We start from the raw sequence: 23,898 nt of genomic DNA, 5'->3' as shown, positions 1-23,898 counted from the left end.
AACATAAATTTGCTTGAAACATGTTTGAGGAAAGTTACAAAATTTAAACAAGCTGTGCAAATTGAAAATAGATATTATTCTAATTTGTATGGGACATTCCCCATTCCCAAGAGCATACGTACATCAAAATGTGAGGCATCATCGGAGAACTGAAAGACTCAATGCAATGGGTTTAATGACAATATGGAAACGCCCTTCATTTAATGATAGGGTTCTTTTCTTCTGAGTATTAATTACGAGGGTCATCCGGAAAGTAGTACCCGTTCGTGAAATAAAGACACAAAAGTAAATATTAACAAACATAAAAAATTTTATTTGAAAGAGGATACTTTAAACTACTTCTCAACATAATCTCCAAGCAAATTAAGGCATTTGTCATAACGTGTGACAAGTTTCTGTATTCCTGCTGCATAGTCCTTCGCCGCCAGCTCATTGAGATACGCGAGGGACCCATCTTGCACAAATTTTTGCATAATGCAGATGGTGTTTAACAATTTCATGAACAATTGTTCGAGAAACATTGGGAAAATGCTCACAGATGTCATCAATTGTGACGCGCCGATCGTTCCTCACGAATTCGTCAACTGAGCTCACCAGTTGGTCTGTAATGACAGACGGTCTCCCCGAACGCTCATCGTCGTGTGTGTTCCCCCTCCCCATGTTGAAGTTGCGACACCACCGCCGAACAGACGACTCGTCCATTATATTGTCTCCATACACCTCCTTTAATTGGCGATGAATATCACATGGGCGAACGTTTCTTGCATAGAGGAATTTAATCACTGCCCTCACTTCACAACTGGCGGCGTTCTCAATTTTTTTAAACATTGTAAACAATCACAGAAACAACACAGGCAATGCTAGCGTCACGCAACTTGGCTCAGAGAAGGCAGACAAGCCACTGAAGCTATCTGACCTCGTCCAGCGGCTACTCGCGTCGTCAGCACTTCATGCGGCACGAACGGGTACTACTTTCCGGATGACCCTCGTATATGACTTTTAATATCCATACCAGGCTTACCAATGAACTTAATGCTTTACCCTAGTATTGTTTAGGACCATTTCATACAAAATCATGATGAATTGCTTGCTGTGTATCATTACATTTTTGTAGGTATTATTTTGCTTTTAATTAATCATAATGCCAGAGTGAGTTATGCCATGAAATTAGTGCTGGAAATGATTTTGAAAAGCCATTATTGTGAATGGATATAAGGTGAATTACCTTTCATCAAAGTATGTGTGCCTGTCCATGAGGGTAGTAAAGAAGTCAATAGGGATGAAAATAAAAGCTGGGAAACAGATTGGAGAGACAAACGCAGTAAAGTGATTTTATCAGCTAGATATGTTTGCTTTTATATTTAGCAATTTAATCCTAAATAGAGGCTGTGAATGGTATCTACATTAAACAGATTCAGGTGAGATGTAGTGGAAGTTCGTCATTATGAGAAAAAGAAGATGGTTCTGTGAATCAAAACGCATAGTACGTTGCCAATAAACTTGTGGAAAAGTGCAAATTTGTTTTTCTGTTCATGATATCTACCATTTGTTTACAATCATTTCCATTAACATTTTTTGTAAATTTGTGTATTGTGACATTTTATAGTGCCCTAGTATACCACTGAAGAGAGGTCATTTTGGCCATTGTCATAAAATCCCACCAAATCATTCTTTGCATGTATTTGTTCTATATTCCAAAAAACTCTCTGTTTTCATCATATTTATTTAGTTATGCTACAAATGGAAAAAAATCACGTCTTGTTTCCATAAAAATTTCTTCTTTAGCTATTAGAAAAACATTCCAGGTTCATTACAATTCAATAAGCATAATGCATTCGCATAATGAAGCACATAACTCCTTTAGTACCACTGCAGAATACTCCATAATTTAATAAAAAAATTTAATGAAATGTAAATCTTAGCCAAAATAAATAAAAAGTGTCATTGATGGAACTAATTTAAATGTATACCTTCCCAAGTTTTCATCACACATACCGTAGGATTCTCCTTTTTCCTGGATAACTTGCTATCCTTCTCCTCTTTTTACAATACAGTTGGATTTCATAATCCTAATTAGCCCTTAAAAATGTTATCACACACTGAAACCTAGGTTGATTAATAAACATTTTTATGTGCATTTTGCCATTTAACTTTTCATTCAAACCACAGAATATCTCTACCAAAGACATCATGGATGTTATTTAATTTCAAGAGATACCAGGTGCAATGCTTTTTATTATTCTCTTTATATATTCTTTATCCATACACAAACCTTCTTGTTCTTTCACCTTTTATCACAAATGTAGAGCGCCATGAAGCATATAATAATAGCATATGATACTGCAGCAGTGAGCATATTTTTCAGACTAAAATTTTGTGGAGATTCAGGCAGTTTTAAAAATTTCTAAATGTTGGTCAGCAAGGATTTCAAAGGTGCGTTGCAAAATTCAACGTCTGCTCCTTTTTAACAGGCCTCATACTTTAGTGTTGGATTTTCTTATCTGGGGAATGATGGATTGTGCCCATCCAATAGAAGTCTCTCTCAAGAAATCATACATTTGTTGAGTTGAGGTCTGAATTCAGGATTAAATGCTGTGACATATACGAGTCAAAAAAAAATAAAAATAAAAAATCAAATGTATGTAACCCACCAAAATTGGAAATTCACGATACTTTTTAAACAGGCCTCGTATTATGGCCATGTCCTTGTCTCTGATAAAATAGTTAAATGAATCATTTTCATCATCAGCTTTACAAATATTAATAGTAATGAAATTACCATACTGATTTGCAAGGCAGAGTGTAAGATTAGAAGAGTTTACTGATTATTTGGAATAATTTGTGGTAAGCAGTAAATATTTCAATAAAATGCCTTTTATAACCCTATGTAAAACAAATATTTCCAGACAAAGCATTTACCATATAATATTTCAATAAATATTTCATTTTTTAAGTATATAATCTAAATTGAGATAAAATACGTAGCTGTTCAAATTTCTGCAGGAGATCCTTTAAGGTATAAGGGAACTCTGGTGCTTCTCATGTGTACAGAGTAATATTTATTCAATATTGTTCAGAGGAACACATATTTTATTGGCCCTTGAATCTAGTATAAAACATTGATAGGTATCATATTTCTTTAATGGATCATTTCCCCTGATATTTGTGTAGATGAATTATGATCTCCAAAAAGCTCTGTTTGGTTATTCAGTGGCTTATATTCGGTCAATTTTTCATAGGTTACATTTTGGGTGGACTGATAAAAACACCATGGTTTATTCATGATGCAAGAAATTCTCTGGGGACTGTGAGTGGTGGCAATTAAATGAGCATACCAACATATACAGTATTTACATATATTTTGATTTTATGATGAATTTATCCTATAAAAATGTCGACTCCTTCAATCTACTTGCATTCTATTTATGAACATATTTGAAATTGTCTAACTTTGATGACATTCCCCTTTGACTTGGTGGAAGGGCTTGCATGTTGCCATGACCCATAAAGCAGCGCCGGCAGAGGCAATGATAGTTGCTCCTGGTATCCCACCCATGCTGGATAGATCTAAGGGTAGGATTCTGTCATGTTAGTCCACATAGCATCTGCTCGTGAATGAGGAGGCTGTAAAGGCATGTGACCTCAGTGGGTGGCCATGCTAGTGATGATGCCACATTAAGGGCCCTAGTGAACAAGTGAACAGGAAACCACATTAATTACTTGTCCCATAAAAATGTGATGAGCACAAATTAAACCACAAATAGACTTATTTATGACAGTGATAAATAAATCTTGATTTTTTGTAATTTTACTTAAAATATAACTGGTTTTTGACTCCCAGTGGTTATGCACCACCAAGAATGTACTGTAACCTAGTATTCAATGCATTTATAGTACTCCTTCCTTCTTCATAGGACCAAGTTAATATCTCTACAATAATTAAAATAAACAAAAGACAGTGTGTAGTATCTGTCATACAATTGCATGCGCTACTTTGGACTTGGTGAAATGTAATTTACATAGTTAATTTTTATTGTAGCTCACTAAGTTATTTAGAGTTTCAACAGCAACTAGGGAATCTTGAATGAAACTTAATTTATGCCTCGGGACATCTTCAGCTTAATCCAAGGCTTGGTTTTTCTGGCCGCCAGAACTTCTTTGGAAGCCTCCAACAGTTCAAGGAAATTAACTTCCTCGTTGTCCTAAATCTATGTATCTGTGAATTTCTTTCCATAGGAGAGGATTTAAGTTGAGCTCCACCTCCACTTATTAAACCAACTGTCATATTGTAGCATTGCTGTTGGTAACTTTGTTTCTGGGTTCAGTTTACCATGTCATTGAAAAACAACGCATGTCTCCAGGGCTGTCAAGAAAGTAACTTACGTTTCGGCCTAGTGTGACGATGGGTAATGGTAGAGCAACTATCTTGGTGTCTAAATGTTCCTACAATCAGTATGTATCTTGCAGTGGCAATGTGCAGACTGTGGTTCATCTACTTTGCTCACTGCAAACTGTTTAAATGTGCACTGCAACAGAAAATCCATAAGTTGTGAAGTGCAATCTGTGATTATGTTTTTACTGGCAATATACCACTAGCCAATTGTAATTCATTGGCAACTTGGTGAAGTGTACAGAGATGGAAAAATCAGTCAAGGCGGAATGAGGCAGTGATGAATTCAGTTTAAAAATGGCCACGCCAATGTTCACATCAAGGGCTGCAGTGGTTGAGTGCCTGGGTATGAATACAGTGATCATTCGGCTCCCACCACTGATTTGCTTGGTACAAGCAAACGTAGGTTACTTTCTGGCGGCCTTCTTATATAGTTTCCTTACTTTTATCAAAAACTGTCATGATGGAAATTTTTATAAATTATTCACATCTGTACTGTAGAAACTCGCAGTATTTTATTTAAAGATTCAAGGAAAGGTATCCTTTTCTCTGGTAAATACAAGGAACTGCTACTGGTAGAATTTTTGTTACCAGGGACAGGTAATTTTATTAATATGCTTTTGGCTTAACCATTTAAATGTTCTGGCCATTCATTTATTATTATTTCATTACTAGGCAAACAATTTGTAATTGTTTATTTATGCTTGTTTTTACTATCAAGATGTTAAAAACTGCGAATCCCTGGCATTCATAATCTGATTACCTGAGAAAAAATCAGCGACATTTTGTTTTCAAAGTGCATTAAGACCCATGAGTCCCCAAGTAGTGGTGGCATAAATCAGCAATCAACCTATTTAGTGTAATTGTCTGACCTTCAGTGGCATATGCTACAGGGGTAAATAACCTTTTGCACACATTTCATAGCATATTCTTTCCAGAATTTACCTATATATTTTGAAAAAATGGCATGAGAAGTAGATTATTTTTTAATCAAATAAAATTGCATACCTACTGATACTTTAGACATTTTAATGCATTTTATTCTAGGGCTCTTCCTGAAGTTGATGGTTTAAGTAAAGAAACTGTACTCACCTCATGGATGGCAAAGTTTGATTGCATATTTAAAGGTAAGATAATATTCTTCATTCAGTCAGACCTTAACTCTCTTTTTCACTGTGAGATTTATCTTAATAATTCTATTTTTAATTCAGTATTAGGAGCCTGATTCAGGGATTAGTATTGCTATTGAATTTTAACCAAATTTAAAAAAGCCTGATTTTTGAATCTTGACCCTAATTGGGTTTTTGAAAAAAATGACTTAAAATCTGTATTACTGGAATATATTATAGTGTCCGCAAGAGTAATTAGTCTAAAAACAGGAGTGATAGTATTAGGTACAAATATGCTTAATAACTAGTTTCATGAAATTGGTCACATCCCTGCAGCACTATCATATATTCAGCTTGACATTGCTGTATTGTACAAGCATTGCATAAGTGTATAATATCAAAAATAATGCTATTTTCCACCTATAATGTATTATCATGAACATTTCTTTCTCCCTCAGAGGATGTGGACAGCACCATGTTTGCCTATTCTCAGTTTTGGTTACTATATCTGCATTCGAAGTGCCATGAATGGATTCAAAGAATGCTAGGTTTTCAGCATAGTTCTTTTAAGTTATTTGGTTTGGTTCCATTTGTTATGACTCACAAAATGGTTGAATACCATCTCGATGCAAGAATTTCAGAGTCTAAAAATCATTGAAATGCACATTAGCGGATGACTCCGTTAAAAGTTACTGTTGCGGCATCTCCCGCAGTTTCTTTGGAACCATCTCGATATTCTTATTCCCTAATTATGACAGGTTATAACTCTCTGGCTCCATAATAGCATACATATGAGAGCATTTACCTTATGTTTTCCTTTATATTAATTGGAATAAATATTTGGGAGGTTATTACCCAAGACAAACTTGACAACGGGATTTTGCAGGCGTGTTAGTATTTGCACCTAAAATGCAGCATTTATGGTCATTCCAGTAGGCACAAACTCTTTGTGAACAATTCTGTGTCCGTAGAAGAAAACAATCAGCATGGTTTTGATTTTGGATTTTGACCTCTGAGCTTTGTTCGGATGCGGAGACCCCTGCGTGTGCCATTCTGAACTTTGACATTTTGTTTCCGGGTCGTACTAGAGCACCTATGTTTCATTGACAGTAATAACGTTGTCAGGAAAATCTTCATCTTCCTGGATGCAGTCCAAAATTTCTTGTGAAATTTCCACCCGTGACAGTCTCCTCACCCGCCGGTCTCCTCACTGATAAGGGTGATGGTTAAATGCCTGTTAGAGTTCAAAACGTTTTTCACATTGGCCACCTGAGCATCGGTTCGAGCGATCCTCTGGCATCCAACGCGGTGCTCATCTTCAACGAGCTCACGGCCTTCCTTTAACATTTAGTGCCTCTCAAAAACTCTTGTGCGGCCTAAGGCATCATCCCCATAAGCCTGTTTATTGACTTCAAGGGTCTCCAACACGGATTTCCCAAGTTTAACACAAAACTTCACAGCCTAGCATTGCTTGACAGTGCATTGCGTGCTGGCATGATGACACTACAAACATTCACCCCTCTACCGAGCCGACCGGTCAGACCCCCATCCACTGCTCCGTTGAGGCTACAGCAAACCAGTCCCGACAACTATTGAACGGACCCTGGTGGTTGAGAAAAATGGGAAATATTAAATAATTTAGGAAAATTTCTGTCCACTCAGTGGATTTTTATGCAATTGTCTTACGATTTCATGTGTTATTCTCCAAACATTATGATGGGAGGAGTAATGAGCTGTTAAAATTTACTTTTACATCATTTTAATTCTTTCCACATAATGAATATGAGCACCTACCCATTTCTAAAATTCATACAATACTCAGGTATGCAAGCAGTATGCATAATTAACCATTATGTGAGATTTTGTACAGTTTCATTTACTTTTCAACTATGATTAGTTTAAATTTCTGCGTGCTACTTTGATAACACCAATGGGCATATTATTTAAATGTCTAGTGGCAATGTTTACATGATTTCCAAATGACCAAGCATTCAAGCCACTGGCACTCTGTAGAATGTAAAAATATATAAGTTTCTTTACTTTGACCCTCAAATTTTCTGGCGGGCACCTAATGTGCAGTAGTTTTTTCACTCCGAGAGATTAAGGAGTAATAATATTCAGCTAGATCAGACAACATAAAACTGATTGAGGAAAAATTTAAAGAACCAATTAGTACAATTCTTAATTATACACTCCTTCCATACAGCATCTGTCTGGGATTACTATCACATTTTTATCAGTTCCTTTATCTATCTTTCTATATTTCATTTTAGTTCTCTTTGCAGTCTTGTTAATTTCTTATAGTTTCACTGATTTTTCTAATTATTCTACTGCCTGAAACTGTCAAATTGGTCCACTCCCCTCAAGTTTTATCCAGCTCTAATCATTTTTATTCAGCTTCCTATAAGACCTCCTCCTAAGCTCCCTACAATCATATTTCCACATATCTTTCGTTCTACTAGTCTACCATTCCTAAGTGATAAATTTCTTCTCATCCTTACTACTTCTCTCTCTCCCCACTTCCTGTTCCACTGCCTTTTTTATTCTTAATAATAAGTTTTTATATCATTTCACATTCTTCTATCATTCTTGCCTTTCTAGGATTTTAATTTTTCTTCGGTGCATTTGAATATTTTCCATCAGATTTGAACTTCTTTACACTCAATTTCTTTCTTAATATTCTTTTCATGGCAGTAGACAAACATTTCCAATAAATATATTTAAATTAAAATATTTGCCAAAGAGTCTCAAATATTTAATAAAAAATGTTTATTTCATTGATCAAATGAATATCATCAACTTGTAACTTTCTTTTGTCTAAATAAGAATGGGGAAAAACTCCAATGGCCGTAATAATTAGTGGCAACTCTCTCGTCAGACCAATTGTTGTGTTGGTTTAATGGGAACCACGTCAGGGACCAACCACAACCTCTCTACCAGAATACCCTCTTTGGTGGTTTACGGGAAATTAATCCGCATCAGGGACCACACACAGCCAAATGCACACTATCTTGACTGAAATCCTTCACGAGGCTGTGAGACCCTGTTAAAGAATTTCAGAGGGAGATGGAATCCTTCACGAGGCTGTAGAGTAGACCCCGTTAAAGATGCCAGGATATTCTCAAGCACACACTTTGTGACTGGCACAGACCAATCACACATACAAGCACTCAAGAAACACACACTCACACACTCAAAAGGGCCCAACTTCTGGGAGATATTTCATTTATTTATGACCACTGTTGTGATTAGGTTGGTCATCAACTTAATAGTCACAAGTCAATGCAAAGCATATCAAAATAAACTTAAGAAGTGATGCTGTGGCACTAAATGCATATTTTGCAAATTTTGTGCATTTTATTTAACTTATCAAAATTGTTGAGGAGGTAATGATTTATTTATGTGTTCCACAATCATAAATAGGATTGTTTTTCTTCGTTCTGTAAGTTACCACCAGAAACATCTAAGTTAGCTCTTGCACGGATAGGCCCAGCAATATCAGCTACCAAGTCTGTGAGTGTAAGAAAGCTCATTCCAGCAAAAAGCTTGCCTGTGGTCCCATGCTTTGCCTGTGGTCAATCATCTTTGTTCCCCTCTTAAACCAATTCTATTAGAAGGAGGTGGTGTCATTCCATTAAGGGATGTTGAAATCAAAACAGCAGGAGTTTTCAGAAATTGTTTTTACCCTTCCGCTCTCCTTTCCAATTCTTTTTTGACTGTGGGTATAAGGAAATTTTGATCTGAGCATGCATTACAAAAGCACATACCAGAATAAGATTACTACCTTCAGTTGAAATATTATGCTAGAAACTAATGCCGGAAGCTGTTGTATGCTGAACTAGGTCTACTGATTTCACTTATAGCACTCAGAAGATACCCAGTGGTATTTCCAAAAAATTGGGCACCTAGCTTTTGACTCCGAATAGTTATTTTCTCCGCCAAGTCTGAATTACTCATAATTGATTCAGGAAATATACTCCCTAATTTCTCCTACCATAAGACACAAAAAATTTTCTTAAAATTCATCAAATGATATACTTACTGTTTTTCAACTGATCAAAGACAATTATCTGTCGTTTAATCTCTGTTGACTATGTTCTGCATGCATGCACTGTGAATGTTCAATTAATGGGCTCAAAATATTTGACTGATTTACTTGCCTCTATAAGCTTTCTTTGTTTCCTTAGATTACATATTTTTTCTCAAATTCTCCCTGAACTCTCAGGGAATACTCCCAACTTCATTGGCATTATTAATCAGATGACTATTAAATCTTTATCTTTCCACATTGGCTATTAAGGGCTTGCAGTGCAATTCAAGAACATTCATGAGCCTGCTATCACAGCCAAAATCATGATTAGGACCACAGCTTTATACACAAGATACGTAAAAAAGCAGAAATTTCAAGTCCAAATCAGGGGTCAACCAATACCGAAGTATACATGTATATGGAATGCCTGTTACCTTTGGGTATGAAGGTAAAAAAAATGTATTCCTTCAAATCCAGTGTCAAGAAGCAATCAATGGTAGTCAAGAGGATGCATCTAAACTTAAAAACTTGGCACTTTGCAGTTAGTGATAATGTTTAATTATTCATACAACCACTAATGCAGAGCTATGTGTATTGAGTCTATTAATATGTCACAGTACTGTTAACCCTCTGCTAAATTGAGGTGGATTTTGGTAGGTTGAGTTAAAAAATCTGAAAAGTAGCTGAAGTGCTAGTTGAAGAAAGTTGTGAGAATTCATTGTCACAGTAATATTTTCCTTTGTTAAGGCCATTAATATTTGAATTTTAAAAAAATTCATGAGAATCTGAGGTTTTAGTTACTGGAAAGTAATTGAGCCAGAATTATATATATCAATATAAATAATATTGATATTTTGATTCTTTAATTATGTTTATAATTCCTCTACCAAAATCAAAGTTTTACCAGAGGTCGTTAGATATAAGAGGATAAAACAAGTTTATTTTTGATTAGCAATATAGTACATGCAGTCATGCATTATGACCAGTTGGCTTGGTTATTTTCCATGTACAACTTATAGTTTACAAGGTATATCTCATATCAGAAAAACACTAAGGATTTTCTGGTTATATGCTGGTTGATCTACCCATGCCACATACGACTCAGTGTCAATAGAATATCAATTCATCATTTCATCGAGGGATTGGGATCACAGAATCTAGGGCACTGAATCTTCTATATAAACTTCAGAGTGAATATTCATATGTACCCCTACCCATCCCACCTGTAAAATCACTTCTTAAGTCTAATTAAACTACTACTGACTACAGGAAAATTTTCCAATCACAGTGATGTATTTGGTATCCAAGACATAAATGGCAGTGCATATATAAGTAAATATCACATTATTTGTAGACTATTACTGATATTTCAAAGTACACATTGTTATTTTTGTTATATTTTCTCTTGTTGTGTTATACCATCAGTAGTATTTAATAAATGTAAAATATGGAGGTAATATAGTGGGCATCACATATATTAGAGACAGCTTTTCATCAATGTTGCAAAGAACAATTATCTTTGTTACATTGATGGAACTTCTTCTGAATTTTTTAATTACTTTCTTAGTGTTCACTGAACACATTCAGCTCAGGGTATTAGGTCTATTTGTTAAACTTCAGATAATTATGCTGTTTAATGTCTAAATAATTAATTATAATAACAAGGTGATTCTTGGCGAAAAGGTGGCACTAAAATTGTAAAGGGTAAATGCAGTAAGATTTAGTGGGTGGGTGAGTACAGAAGCTCTCAATTCTTTAATCCATTCCGCAGAAGCAATCATTTTATGAAAATATTAAAGAGAGACCCCAATATGTAATGCATTCACTCGAGGCAATCTATTTCTTTGTAAAAATATGTGTTTACATTGAATATATGTGTCACAAAATTTATTGTTGCCTGTAGGGCATAATAGCTTTGTTAGTAATTGATGCGATATGTATTGCGTAATTCATTAATGAATGTTTAATTGAAAATATCTGAATTTTTTTAACTGCTTACTTAGGGTCTTGAATCTTCCAACCCTTATGTCTACAAACAGTTTGCCCTGCTAAGTTTGTAAATACTCACTTCTAACTATTGCAAAATCAATGTTTCCCCAAATTAGGCACCAGCATTTGGTTGGATGATCCTTTGTAGCATGCTTCCTGCCATCCTATCCCAAGTCTCAAAATAACATTCTAAAAATGTACTCAAATGAAATCTAAGGCGTAAACATAAATGAATACCAACTCATATCTTAATAAATTAGATGTATTATTATGTATTACATACAATTTATATACTTGCAACAGTGTAGGCAATACATTTTTATTGATAACAGTGCAGAGTTAAAAACAGTACCCTCCCCTGCAATTCAAACTTCTCTCCTAAGTCCTGCACTAATTTCTCCACTCCAGAAATGGTGTTACATGGTCATAAAACTGCAGGCACTCCTGGGAGGAAGAAGTTAAGCTCAATGCATAGAAAATTACTAATTGGTATTAGGGTGTAGGAAGAGAAATATGTTGTGTAAAAGAATGGAGGGTTATACTCATAAGGGAAAGTGGTTACATTTTTGAAAATTAGTCACCTTAATTAGTTCTGATACCTATTGGATGCATCGATGTTTCCTGTAATCAGTTTTTATCTCCCTCTGCTCTGCAGTCTGGTCAAAGTATTTATTGCAAAATTGGTACCTATTACATATAATTACTTACACATATATTGGAGTTTGTAAAGTACTTGAGGTGAAAAACAGCAAACACTGGAAAATTTGTTTATTAATATGCAATATAGAAAAATAATAACTGGGGCACATCAAATCCAGTAGAAAAAGGACATAAGCAATAATGAAGTTTTATTTGTTGAAGTATAGTGAGTTTCAATTGATTGTTTTAAAAATTGCTTCTCTCATGATGTGACTAGATCAGGGAAGGCCTGCTCACTGCTCATGCTCATGGCTGGCTCACAGCTTGAATGACTGTGAAGAACCAGCTGAGGCAGGAGAAAGAGAAATGGCCCATCAGGTGAATGAGGGTTAATGCAATTGGTGCACATAAACTTCAAATATTTATTTCTTTTCCATTAGGTCAACATTGAATCTTAATCTTGCTTCTGATAAATTTCAATGGTCTTAACTGGGAGTCACAGCAATAGTTCCTCCAACATCTCCTTCCAATACCCCATCTATAATCTGAGGTTCCTCACAAGATAATTCATAGTTTGCTTACTGTAACTAGCTCTTTTTAAATGGGCAGTTGAGCATAGTTTGGTTATATTCTCTTGGTCTTGTTTGGTGTTTTGAACTCTAACTTACTGGTTGTTTATTTTCCAATTTCAATTGATTCTCAGTGTTTTCATGTATATTCCTGTTTGCCAAAATATATGAAATACATCACCATTTTAAAAATCCAAAAAATTTGCATGATTTTTTTCTCCAGGTGATGAAGACACCAAGAGGCCTTCTAGAATGCAGCAACAATCACTTAATAGTGAATGCATTCTCTCTAAGGAACAGTTGTATGATATGTTTCAGCAAATCCTTGGAGTTAAAAAATTTGAGCACCAACTGCTCTTTAATGCCTTACAGGTATTAAAAATGATTAATGAAAAGAAAATAAATTTATGATGAAATTTTTACCTAAAAGTAAATGAAACCAATAATTAAAACAAAATTTCAGTTGGATTCTGCTGATGAACAAGCAGCAGCCATAAGAAGAGAGTTGGATGGAAGAATGCAAAAAGTGGCAGAAATGGAAAAGGTGAGTCCATTGTAAACACCATGACATAGGATATTGCATGCTTTGTATTGCTTGGTATAGATGTATTTGCTAACAAGGAAAATAAAAATACAAATAATGATGCTTAAATGTACTTAAAAATTGTGACAAAGTTCTGAATGTTATGGCATTGAAATAAAAATAATTGCTGACAAAATTTCACCAACAGAGGTGATTGCCTAGTTCACCTGAGGGTTTAATCAGTCATGATTTTAATCAGTCTGAGTTTGATTAGATATTATCTTTGACAACTATTGCATGTATGCATGTCACATATACACATATATGTTGACATATACATGTCAAGCTCAGATTTATCTAATATAAATCTTTTTAGTTTAATTTTATTCTGGGTACATACCCTAATTGACTACTCCCATTCCCTGATAAAATATTTGTCTGTCCATATACACATATGTGTTTGTGTATGTTTCTACGTGGTATAAAAGTCAACCATGATTTTTGGGATGACTTGGGCATCAAAGTCCTCTAAATTGGTATGGTTTTAGCTTCTTTATTTCATGTTTTTTTCATTTAGGACTGGTTTTATCACCCATGGTTATACATTATGGACAGCTAGTTATCATATAAGCGGGTTTACTCTTGAATTTAAGAAATTGTATTACACAATTTACTAGCTTTTGAGTTTAAAATTATGGGATATAACTCTTTCTTTCAGCAATGTGCAATTCTACTGTATTTGTTTACAGCTTATGCCATCAAATTTGATGTTAACTATTGGCAATTTCATAAATATATGAAGACTAAAAGTTGTAGAAATGGCAAATTGTGCATAGCATCTAACTTTTCTTAATCAAGAATCATGATCATCTATAAAATGGATAAAAATCATTAATTGTTAGCAAAAGTAGATTTATTTTATTATTAAAACATTGGTATAAAAAATGTAGATTATGATTTGTTAAGTAGTATTTATGTAGCCACTTCACTACCTGTGCATCACAACTTATTTTCCCTGATCTTTAGTGCAGTGTTTTCTCAATCTTCTATGCACCATGTAGGCACTTAGTTCTAATTACAGTAGTTATGTAATCTACTTTCTTGCTGAATACCTACATGCATACATACATGCACACACACACACACACACACACATATATATATATATATATATATATATATATATATATATATATATATATATATATATATATATATATATATATATATATATATACATACACACACACACAGTCACACACATATATAATTATTATTTTTATTTGGTAATCTACCGGTTAAGGTAGGTTTTTCAATGGACACAACTACCAAATGAATATTTTATGACTCCTAACAAAACACAATCCAGCAAACTACTCTACAGCAAGTCCCTCTTCATCTCCAAGTACCTCCTTCCTCCCTTCATCTCGTCCAACATCCCTATCCTGTTCCTGCCCTTTCCTTGTTTGCCTAACATTCTCCCCTCTGTTACAGTCTTCACCATCCCACTGCCAATCAATACACCCTTCATCCATTTTTCCTGCCTCCATAGGATTTCTCCCAACAAACCCCTCTCTTCGCCCACCATACCAAGTGCTTCCTCAATTGTTTTCTTCTCTGCCCATTCCACCTTCTCCATTCTTCTCCACACCCACATTTCAAAAGCCTCCAATCTACATCTATCCTCCTGCTTCAATGACCACGTTTCAATGCCGTGCTTAGCTACGCTTCATAACAAAGTTTTTATGATTCTTTTCTTAATATCCTTACGTATGCATCCTTACGGTACACAACTTAACTGAGTTTACAATCATATATATATGTGTGTGTGTGTGTGTGTGTGTATGTGTGTGTGTGTGAAAGTATATTATGTGTGAATATATATATATATATTTATTTATTAATTTTTTTACATATATATAAATTTATTTATTTACATGTATTTATATTTATGTATGCATAAAATTTAGCACTAGTGGACTCAGACAAAAACACAGAAACACACAAAAAGGAAAAGAAACTGGCTAAATTTTGAATTTTCGGTGGTCGCAGCCATTTTCCTCAAGGAAGACAGGGATTGAACTCAGTTCTCAGAACACTGGCTGCGACCACCAAACATTTGGAACTTAGTGAGTTTCTTTTCCTTTTTGTGTTTCTGTGTTTTTGTCTGAGTCGACTAGTGCTAAATTTTATGCATTATTATTCACGTCCGCGAGACTTTCAAAAAGTGTTATATAATATAAATATATATATATATATATATATATATATATATATATATATATATATATATATATATATATATATATGTATATGTATGTATATGTATGTATATATATATATGCTTTCGTAGACGTAACACGAAAGTGCCGAATAGTACAATACACAGTAACACACAATATAGAAACACAAAAAAAGAAGAACACTCACACATATTTTCTTGCTTCTATATCTTCAAATGAAGACGGATTGTTTCCGTCGAAATATCAAGAAAATACGTGTGAGTATTCTTCTTTTTTTATGTTTCTATATTGTATATATATATTTAATATATATATATATATATATATATATATATATATATATATATATATATATATATATCTATATATATATATGTGTGTGTGTGTGTGGTGGAAGGGGTTGTGCAATGACCCCTAGACCTGTGCTGGCGAGAGTAATGATGATTGCTCCTGGTAGGGTCACCCATGCAAGATAGGTTGAAGGTTAGGAGCCTGACGGAAGGTAGTTCATGCAGCATCTATTCCTCAGTGAGGCAGCTGCAAAGGCTTCTGACCCCAGTAGGACGGCCATTGAAATATGGTGTCACGTTGAAAACACTATTGAGGAAGGCAAAGGGAAACCACCTCAATTATCATTCCCAAGACTTAATGATGGACACTACAGAGAATATGAGTCTTGGCAACTACGGGGCTTGGCCCAATCAGCAGGTGTTGTGCCCAACAGTGGGGGAGGCAAGGCTTCCGATGTCGTCATCCCGTGAAAACCTTGCAAGGGAAAACCGACAGCAGCGGGACAGAAGACGCAGGAGAAGAAGACCAAATTAGTTAGAATAGGATAATGGAATGTTAGGACAATGATGAAGGCAGGCAAATTGGAGAATGTTAAGCGAGAGATGGAAAGGGGAAAAATAGATAGTTTAGGTCTATGCAAGGTGAGATGGAAGGATAGCGGGGATTACTGGAGCAATAATTATAGAATAATATATAGTGGCGGGGACGAAAGTCAATGAGGGGTTGCCATAGTATTAAATGAAGAAGTAGGAAGAAGCGTAGTCAACATAGAGCAAGCAGCGGATAGAATATTACTAGTAGAGATAAAAGCAGAACGGACAAACTTGGTTATTATTCAAGTATACATGCCACCGAGCAACCACAAGGAGGAAGAGGTTGATAGGATATATGATCAATTAGAAGACATGATCGCGGGTATTCCTTCAGGGAAACATTTGATAGTGATGGGGGATTGGAATTCGACGGTAGGGGAAGGGAGAGATGGTGATGAGGTGAGGGACTACGGTTAAGGCACGAGGAATGACCACGGGGAGAAAGCAATTCAGTTCTGTAGGAGACAGGGGTTAGTCATCACCAACACTTGGTTTAGACACCACAAAAGGTGGAGGTATACATGAAAAATGCCAGGTGACTCAGAAAGGTATCAGTTAGATTATATTCTGGTTAGGCACAGGTTTAGTTGCTATGGAATGTAGCGTCCACTTCAAAAAGATAAGGCAGGGACAGCAGGCTAGAAAATGGAATGTAGAAGCATTAAATGGATTGACAAGGAAGGAGTACCAACAGGCTGTAGAAAAAACCATGGAGGATGGTAAAGAGTTGAGTACTATGGCAGAAAAATGGGAAAGTATCAAGAAAGGGTTGTCTAAAGCCGTAAAAGACACTATTGGAACTGTTAATGCGAAAAGGACTAGGAAACTATGGATCACGGATGAGATGATTACAAAGATGGATGAGAGGAGAAAATGGAAGAATGTAAATACAGAGATAGGCAAAATGAAGTACAAAGAGTTAAACAATAAATTAAGGCGGGCAACAAATAGGGTAAGGGAAGCATCGTGGAAGACGCAGTGCAAGGATATGGAAAGTTTGCAGAAGAAGGGTGAAATTGGTTCACTGTACAGCAAAGTTAAATCTTTATCAAGAAGTAAGAAAGGAAATCTATGCTAACAGTTAGAGATAAGGCGGGTAAGATAATAGTTGACACAGGAAAGATCCAAGAGAGATGGAAGGAATATATAGAAGAACTGTATAGTAAAGAATTTAGACCAACAAAGTTAGACAAAGAAAAGGAACATGACATAGAGAAAGATAGCGTAAGTCCAGGCATACTCGATGAGGGGATAGAAAGGGCATTTCGGGAGATGAAGCTAAATAAGACCGTGGGGGTGGATAGCATTCCAGCGGAACTACGAATTGTTTGGGCAAATGTGGGAGGAAGAGGCTATATGGGATGATTCGTAGTATCTATGAGGAAGGAATCTGGCCGGAAGACTTTATGATATCTGTGTTGGTTCCTATTCCGAAAAAGGTAAAGGCTACAAGCTAAACATTAAAATAGGAGGGCAAAAACTAGAGTAGGTAGAACAGTTTACATATCTCGGACCAACACAGTCAAATTAGTGAGGTGTGAGGAGAAGAATTGCACTAGGTAAAGAGGCTTTCACCAGGAGGAGGGTGTTGATGACAGGGACGTTGATTAAGGATATTAAGAAAAGAATCATAAAAACTTAGATATGAAGCATAGCTATGCACGGCACGGAAACGTGGTCATTGAAGCAGGAGGATAGATTGGAAGCTTTTGAAACGTGGGTTTGGAGAAGAATGGAGAAGGTGAATTGGACGGAGAAGAAAACAAAAGAGGAAGTACTTGCTATGGTGAGCGAAGAGAGGGGTTTGTTGGGAGAAATCCAATGGAGGCAGGAAAAATGGATAAAGGGCATATTGATCGGCAGTGGGATGGTGAAGACTGTAATATAGGGGATAATGTTAGGCAAACGAGGAAAGGGAAGGAACAGGATAGGGATGCTGGAAGGGATGAAGGGAGGTATAAAGGACTCAGAGATGAAGAGGGACCTGATGTAGAGTAGGATGCTGGATTGTGTTTTGTTTTGTTAAGAGTCACAAATTAATTATTTAGTAGCGGTGTCTATCGAAAAACCTACCTTGACCATTATATTACCTAATAATAATTATATATATAATATATATATATATATATATTTATGGGTCGCAGTAGTCCAGTGGGTAGAGCATTGGACTGCTGACCGGAGGGTCCCGGCTTCAATTCCCGGGCAAGGCACTCTGGGCACCTGCGGCTCCGCCCAAGCTATGTGATTTTTTGGGTACCAGGTCTTCCTGGGAAACCATAACCGGCACAGGGAAAGGAACTGGCCCCCTCACCCTGATGTGTGAATTTCACACGCAGTATAGGGCTTAGTACTGGGTGAACTCTACCATCACCTACCATACTGAACTTTGGGTTAATTATGGTTGTTTATGGTTTATGTGTGTATATATATATATATATATATATATATATATATATATATATATATATATATATATATATATACACACATAAACCATAAACAACCATAATTAACCGAAAGTTCAGTATGGTAGGTGATGGTAGAGTTCACCCAGTTATATATATATATATATATAATTATTATTAGGCATATTTCTATACATATATATATACAATCATACACACACAAATGCACACTCTTTTATAAATATATATTTTAATTAACCAATAAATTTCAAAATCCAAAATTTTTTGGAAATAATGGCAAGTTGATTTCCCAAATAATAAAATAAATATTCTGAGGTGTAATCCTTTCTTTACCAGCATATTTCACCCAGATTACAAACGTGAACAAATTGTTTGGAAATGTTTTTGAACCTGTTTTTCATGGGAAAACTGATGAAGTTTACCAGTTTTGATTCTTTAAAATGTATTAGCAATACATACCCAAGTTTTATTGCATGGAAATTGTAGTTGGATATAATCATTAGTATGACTAAAGTTGTGTTGCCCAAAACAGTTTATTCATTAAAAAAGTTTTGAAATTAATAAACTGTTTGAAAATGTCTGTCTGCCTGTCTTATTATTCATTTCAAAAGTGATTAATAATTATCCGGAGATTTCATTTTAATAGCACGTAAAATAATATTTTTCAATCTCCAAACTTTTAGTTCAACAGAAATGCTGTAACTTTAAAGTGAAGGTAGCTACTGCATTAATAAATGTATTAAAAATAGCAATTTAGGACCTAACACGACACCACAATGTGTTCAGCTAAATAAAAACTTCAACAAATTAATGTTTAAAATACATATCAGGCAAATTGATTATCGTTATTATTAAAATCCCTCATCACTCACTAAAATTGATTTTATTTTTCTTTTGGAATTATGTCTGCTTGGGTAAAAAACTTGCTAGGAAGCAAATTAGTATCATAATAATGCATTATGTATATTTATCTTCTTCTTAAACTTTAAGCATTAGCAATTATAGCAATATAGATTAATAACACCCATAAAGAGGAAGGTACTTGATTTGGTGTCTCTTGACAAATGCATGCAAAGTGTATTGGTGAAGTTTTTTGTGGGCCCAAGGATAAATGGTTATGTAGCACAGGTTTATGCATGTCATTTTGTGGATTTTCTTCTGTTATACATTTTCTAACAGCATCCAGTATTTTTAGAAACACATTTGTATATGATTCTGTGATAAAATAATAATGCTTTTAAAAAATTCAGTCCACTAAATTTGATTAACTTGTGCATTCCCATAAATGTTTGAGTTTTTATTGCTCTTTTGTTATGAGTGTATGGTGATAAGTTTGATATAGTTGTAATATAAATGAAGGCCATTCATTTATCACTCTTTCAATTACATTTATAATAGTGTCCTAGTATTTCAGAATTATACTTTGATGGTAGTGAAGATTCAATAGCTAGCTAAGTCAAAATATTGTTTTGATTTGGTATTAATTTAAGTCATTGAAGACCAGTGACAAAAGCATAATGTCCTTGTCAAAGTAGAATAAAAACATGTAATGTTATTGCTATCATATTGTGTTAAATGCTGTCATATTTCGTTATTGGTTTCATGCTATATTACAATGTTAATAATGTAAGTTTAACCATGGAGACTGAAACTTATGGTGATTATTAGGAAACTTGGTTGAGAAAAAGCTGTCATTGGAGTTATTATTAGTGACTTAGAATGATAAGAACTTTATTCCAGAGACAAATACTTTCTATCAAAATCTTATATTTACTGCATTTTTATTAGCAATAACTTAATAAAAATGTATATGGACATTTTTAATTTTCAGAACCGGAAACTGATGCCTAAATTTGTTTTAAAAGAAATGGAATCTCTGTATATTGAAGAATTGAAAACATCCATTAACCTTCTAATGGCAAATTTAGAATCTCTTCCAGTTTCAAAAGGCTCAGCAGATTCAAAATATGGCCTTCAAAAATTAAAACGTTACAACCACAGGTATGTTATTGATGGATTCTTTGTAATTTACTGTAGGCTGTCACATTTCACATGTTGTCAGTTTGTGTGATTATAAAAGTGCTGTAGTATATCACAACAGTTTATAGAATAAGTTTCTTTAGTCAGTTTAGTATATTTATTAAACAACTTGCAAAAAGATGCATCTGTTGTATTTGCCATTTTTGTAGCCATTAGGATATATTAAGAGCTTGCATATGTGCTTGCACATTTTTGTGTACTCGCATTGTCATGTTTCATTTTTGATGAAATATAGACAGTATACTCGAAGATAAAATGCATATAGTGGGTTGAATTTCAATGTGTCAATATTATTTTAATGTGTTTATATAATGAGTGTCATGCGATTCCTAGTATGGTGAATTACAGTCATATTTTTATTAATATGTTCCCTTAATATATTTAGAGAACCTCTTTTTCAATCCAGATACAGTAAATATTTCCCAAATTATTTTTTTTTATTAATGAAAAACTTACTTTTTGATAAAAGCACGTGCTTTTCTGTATGTCTTCATTTTATAGCAAGAAAAAACTTGACAAATGGATGTGTTCTTTGCCTTGGAGGATACACTTATTTTTATGAAATAATAGTTATGGTGGAATTATTACCTGATTCCATTGTTTAAAAATCTGAAATACATTATTCAAGTGGTCAAAAATTGTAGTGATATCATCTGTCATAACTTAATACTTTTGTAGTGCTCCAGTTTGCTGGAAAACGAATCAAAAAAGGATGTGAGCATCATGAGTGTAAATAATGGTTGATGTAATTTCTGTCATTGTGTGAAAGAACCTGGACATTTTCTATTGACAAAACCTCAGTTGTATATGGCCTTTATGTTTTGTGAGCAAGTGGATTACACAGCTGTGTGATTTTCTGGGTGTAATATTTATTTGGTAAGCTATTACTTGGCAAAGGAAAGCTTATAATTAGCTTGTAATTGGCAAGGGAAAAGAAACTCTACCTACATGGACTATATATATATATATATAGGTAGTAGGAGGGTCGCGGCGGCGTACGCAGAAGGGTCTGGGCTCGAGCCTGCCTGGAGCCGCCGTCAGTGCAGATCTTGCTGGTAGTAGAAAATTATACACATATATATAAATATATATGAAAATATATATATATATATATGTGTATAATTATATATATATATATATATATATATATATGTATTTATGTATTTATATATAAATACTATATATATACAATTGTTGCAATTTATATTTTCAGCCAAATAATAAAAAGACAGTACTTTATTGTTGAAAATGGCCATTGTTTTTCGAGTCGCTGTAGTCGAGGGGTAAAGCGTTGGACTACTGACTGAAGGGTCGCGGGTTTGATTCCTGGGAAAGTCTCTGGGCACCTGCAGCTCCACCCAAGCTATGTGATGCCATTGCAGTAATGAGATCACTAATCAAGAGAAATATAAAGTACAATCAGGACGTATTTGCCTGTTTTGTAGATTTTGAAAAGGCATTAGATAGAGTGAATTGGGAAAAACTAATGAATATATTGCAGAAAATAGGAATAGATTGGAGGGAAAGGAGGCTAATCCGCAACCTGTACATGTCTCAGACTGCTCAGGTGCAGGTGGGGAACGGGGAGTCCGGATGGGCAGTGTTAGGAAGAGGTGTAAGGCAGGGTTGCCAATTATCACCATTGCTGTTCAACCTGTATTCAGAGGAAATGATTAATGATGCATGGAAAGAATTAAAGGTAGGAATGAAAGTCGGTGGAGAATTCGTAAAATATTTAGGTTTGCTGATGACCAAGCTTTAGGTTGCCAGCCAAAGGGTTGCAAGCATTGCTGAGGGATTTGGAAATTCAGTGCGATAGATGTGGGATGAGAAATAATATTAATAAAACAAAGGTTAAGCGATTTTATAGGAAGAAAAGGCTCAGCTAAACATTAAAATAGGAGGGCAAAAACTAGAGCAGGTAGAACGGTTTCCGTATTTCAGAAGTGTTTTGGACCAACACGGCACGGAAACGTGGTCGCTGAAGCAGGAGGACAGACATAGATTGGAGGCTTTTGAAATGTGAGTGTGGAGAAAAATGGGGAGGCTGAAATGGACTGAAAGAAAAACAAATGAGGAAGTACTTGGTATGGTGGGCAAAGAGAGGGGTTTGTTGGGAGAAATCCTATGGAGGCAGGAAAAATTAATGAAGGGCATATTGATCAGCAGTAGGATGCTGAAAACTGTAATATAGTGGAGAATGTTAGGCAAACCAGGAAAGGGCGGGGACAGGGTAGAGGTGTTGGATGGGATGAAGGGAGGGAGGAAGTACACCGTGATGAAGAGGGATTTGATGTAGAGTAGGTTCTGGATTGTGTTTTGTTAGGAGTCACAAAGTTTTTTTTTTGCAGTTGTATCAATCCAAAACCTACCTTAGCCGGTATATTACCTGATAAAATATATTCTTCAGGTTGGACCTGAGGAAGGCCTCTAGCTCAAACTTTCTAAAATGGGTGTGTCCTTTTATGTTTTATCTATTATTTTTGTGTTCTCTTGTGTTGTCCTAAAGTTATACTACTCTCATGAATGCTTCTACATTATCTATGTATATTAATAAATATCTTCGAAATAGAACCCTCTCCGGCAACACACAAACATGTAAAACCAATGGTATAGTTTTTTAAAAGATATAAACCCTAAGAAAGGACCTTCGCATATGTAATTTTGACATTGCAACGGCACGTCCATCATCAACAACAAGCCATTCTCGGGGGAAGAGCAGAGAGAATATGTGTGCAGGAAGGGGTGAGGGGAGTAGAGGTAAGGGATGAATGAGAAACAGACAAGGGGGTGGGAAAGGATATGTAGGTGGCTATTGGATGCATTCAGTGGGCCTGGTTCAGCCCGTGAGGTTTAAATGACTGGAGCGCTCAGATATGCGCCACCTCGCGGGTTCTCATCTCTATGCGACTTGCAGATTTGGGAAGGATTTCAATCACCATAACAGAGAGCAGTCATTTAAAGATTGGTTGTGAGAAACAGTGTGAGTATGGATGGGATAATTAAGGAAGATGTAATAGTGTAGATTATTCCCTCCTCAAACGAGGTTATCCTGA

The 23,898-nt window shown here is 35.2% G+C and overlaps 1 protein-coding gene across 1 annotated transcript in view; it reads left to right on the top strand.

Annotated features, from left to right (window-relative positions):
- The window catches only part of Cadps (calcium-dependent secretion activator 1), a 368,169-nt gene that overhangs the window by 201,418 nt on the left and 142,853 nt on the right, over nt 1-23,898 (top strand). The window contains exons 5-8 of the mRNA XM_071582912.1: nt 5,438-5,517; nt 12,950-13,098; nt 13,190-13,270; nt 20,634-20,803. Of these exons, the coding sequence (XP_071439013.1) occupies nt 5,438-5,517; nt 12,950-13,098; nt 13,190-13,270; nt 20,634-20,803 (480 nt within the window). The remainder of the gene's footprint in view (nt 1-5,437; nt 5,518-12,949; nt 13,099-13,189; nt 13,271-20,633; nt 20,804-23,898) is intronic.

Source organism: Hetaerina americana, unplaced genomic scaffold (genome assembly GCF_022747635.1).
Source record: "Hetaerina americana unplaced genomic scaffold, ioHetAmer1.1.p SCAF_12, whole genome shotgun sequence".
Classification (NCBI taxonomy): domain Eukaryota; kingdom Metazoa; phylum Arthropoda; class Insecta; order Odonata; family Calopterygidae; genus Hetaerina; species Hetaerina americana.
Note: the sequence above shows the minus strand (reverse complement) of the source record. Positions and strands in the feature narration are given on the sequence as shown.